This window comes from Mus pahari, chromosome 6, assembly GCF_900095145.1.
Source record: "Mus pahari chromosome 6, PAHARI_EIJ_v1.1, whole genome shotgun sequence".
Lineage (NCBI taxonomy): Eukaryota > Metazoa > Chordata > Mammalia > Rodentia > Muridae > Mus > Mus pahari.
Genome location: NC_034595.1, coordinates 17,056,607 through 17,059,106, shown reverse-complemented (window position 1 = coordinate 17,059,106; position 2,500 = coordinate 17,056,607). Strand labels below are relative to the sequence as shown.

Sequence of the window (2,500 nt, the reverse complement as noted above, 5' to 3'; positions counted from 1 at the left end):
ACTGAGAGACTGTAGTGCTGAGATGGATCAGTGGGTAAGGCACTTGCTGCCAACCCTGCCTGTCTGAGCTCCATCCCTGGAACCCACATGATGGAAGGATAGAAGTGACCTCCATTATAGCACATGCATTGTGGCACAGGTATTCCAGCAGAGACTTTTCCCACAAACAAAGAAATGTTATTTTTACATATAAAAAATGCCTGAGAATCAGGAACACAAAAGAAGGCAACTATGCCATAAAGTTAAGTCAAGACAGTTACTGCGTTGAAATGTGTATGGAGGTTTTGTGCTTCCTGGCAGTCAAAGCAAAAAAGGAAATTCCATCCATGGCCAAGCTGTCTGTTACGGTGCATCGGAAATCCTCCCATTTACAGACAGACACGCATGTGCTCTGGATACCAGCAAAAGGGGACTATGTCTGCTGGGTCTCACAGAAGGGGCACGGTGAGACAAGTTTCCACTGACTGGAACAGACCCCCTGTTTCTTCCACATGCAGGACTCGGGTCTCAGCACTAACAGGGATTACTTGCCGTCTGAAGGGGTGTGCCGCGAGGGAAGCAGGGAGGAGGAAGGACGATGGCTGGAACCCCTGGAGGAGAGAGAAGAGAATGGAGAGGGATCATAGCACCGTGGATGGGAGGAGTCTGTGCTCTGATGTGAACAGATGTGGGCTTGAAAATCTCCCATGAACGTATGTAAATCTAGAGGCTAGGGATGTTGCTCAATTGGTAGCGCTCTTGTCCAACATGCAGGAAGCCCTGGGTTTAACCAGCCCCCGCTCCCGACACACACACAGCATAAACCAGGTGTAGTTGTAGTGCATGCTTGTAATTCTAGCACTCATGGGAGGATCAGACAGCCAAGGCAGTGCTGACTACAAATCCAGTTCAAGGGCAGCCTGAGCTATGTAAGACTCTGTCTCAAAAAAAAAATGTTGCTGTTTTAAATCAAAATGTTAATGTGTTACCTTCTTTGGGCCTGTTATTTAAAAAAAAAAAAAAACAAACCCTAAATCATTAGGGATGATACAAAGTGTGTTATCCTCTCTCCAAACTTCCTTTAACTGGTTTAGTCTAAAAGTAGCATCCTGTTTGGTTCTGCAGCATATATTTTATGGAGGTCACAATGACCCTTCAGCTCTCACCATACCCTAAGAACAGTGCTGTTGCCTGGCCTGTTGGCATTCACCCCTTCAACCTTCACCACAAAGCTAGGATCCAGGGACTTGTGTTAGCCCTGTTTATTGGTGAAGAAATGAGAACCAAGAGGCCTCAGCAACCTTTTCAAGCACACACAACAGGAAAACCACAGGGAAGCTGGCAGGCTTTGGAGGCTCTGCTCTTGACCTCCTTCAGAGGCTCCCTTTCTTATGGTGGAGCCCTAGTGGGTCTTGTCATTCCAGGAGAGTCAAAACCTATGTCAGTGAAAGGCAACTGCACATGTGTCTGAGGTAAGTGTGGGGGTTCATCTGGGTACTGATGGGAAACCAGTGTGGCTCGGTGAAGGGATAGCATCTCTCCCTGTCCTGTTTATCCTAACGGATACGAGAGGCTGGAGACCAGAGGAAGAGTCTTGGGAGGAAGGATGCCTTGCTCTATAGCCTTCCTGGGCCTTAGTTTTGTCATATGAGATAGAAGCCAGAACCAAGAGAGGCCCCTTGGTCTTGCAAACTTTATTTGACTCAGCACAGGGGAATGCCAGGGCCAAGAAGTGGGAGTAGGTGGGTAGGGGAGCAGGGGCGGAGGGGAGGGTATAGGGAACTTTCAGGATAGCATTTGAAATGTAAATAAAGAAAATATCTAATAAAAAGGAAAAAAAAAAAAAAAAAAGAAGCCAGAACCAGGCTACCTGTATCTTCTGAGAACCAAGAGGAAGGACTAGAGGGACAGGCCAGTCACTGCCTGACTGCCCCATTCCCTGTGCTCCCTGGGGAGAGTTGACCTTTAATGAAACCTTTCTAGGGTCTGAACTCTATTGTGCTTGGTCAATGTCCCTTCAGAGTCAGTAACCATGGCTTCCTGTCCACAGAGTTGGAACTGGGTTGGGCCGTCGGGATCGATTGGGCCGTCGGGATTGATTAGAGCTGGCCTGAGACCCTGATTGGCCTTGGCTGAGCAAAGCAAACACCAAGGCCAGCATTTCCCTCCGGCCCCTTCCCCAGCCTCAGTCTGTAGCTGTCCCTGGCAGGGAAGTAATCCCTGTTCCCACACCAACCTGTGAGAGAGACATCAAAGCCAAAGACCGCAGAGCCATGCAGGGTGTCAGGACCCTGTTCCTGCTACTGACTGCCTGCCTTGCTTCGAGGGCTGACCATGCGTCAACACTACCAGATATCCAGGTTCAGGAGAACTTCAGTGAGTCCCGGGTAAGGCTGGCCTCTCTGGCAGAGGTGGCCATAGTGGTGGTATGCCCATGCTCCTGGGCCTTGCCAGCTAAGGCCTGCCTGTCTTGTCTTGGGGTACCCATCTTTCTTTTTTTTTTTTTTTTTTTTTTTTTTTT

At 48.8% G+C, this 2,500-nt stretch overlaps 2 protein-coding genes across 4 annotated transcripts in view; both read left to right on the top strand.

Annotated features, from left to right (window-relative positions):
* Positions 1–1,710, top strand: part of Kif12 (kinesin family member 12) — a 17,712-nt gene extending 16,002 nt beyond the window's left edge. For 2 of the 3 annotated variants that reach the window (XM_029540367.1, XM_029540366.1), the window contains exon 20: positions 498–1,710. In XM_029540367.1, the coding sequence (XP_029396227.1) occupies positions 498–626 (129 nt within the window). In that variant the 3' untranslated portion in view covers positions 627–1,710. The remainder of the gene's footprint in view (positions 1–497) is intronic. The other variant, XR_003844101.1, reaches the window with a different exon arrangement.
* Positions 1,711–2,139: 429 nt separating this feature from the next.
* The window catches only part of Ambp (alpha-1-microglobulin/bikunin precursor), an 18,037-nt gene continuing 17,676 nt past the window's right edge, over positions 2,140–2,500 (top strand). Inside the window, exon 1 of the mRNA XM_021200991.2 lies at positions 2,140–2,366. Coding sequence (XP_021056650.1) covers positions 2,253–2,366 — 114 coding nt within the window. The 5' untranslated portion in view covers positions 2,140–2,252. The remainder of the gene's footprint in view (positions 2,367–2,500) is intronic.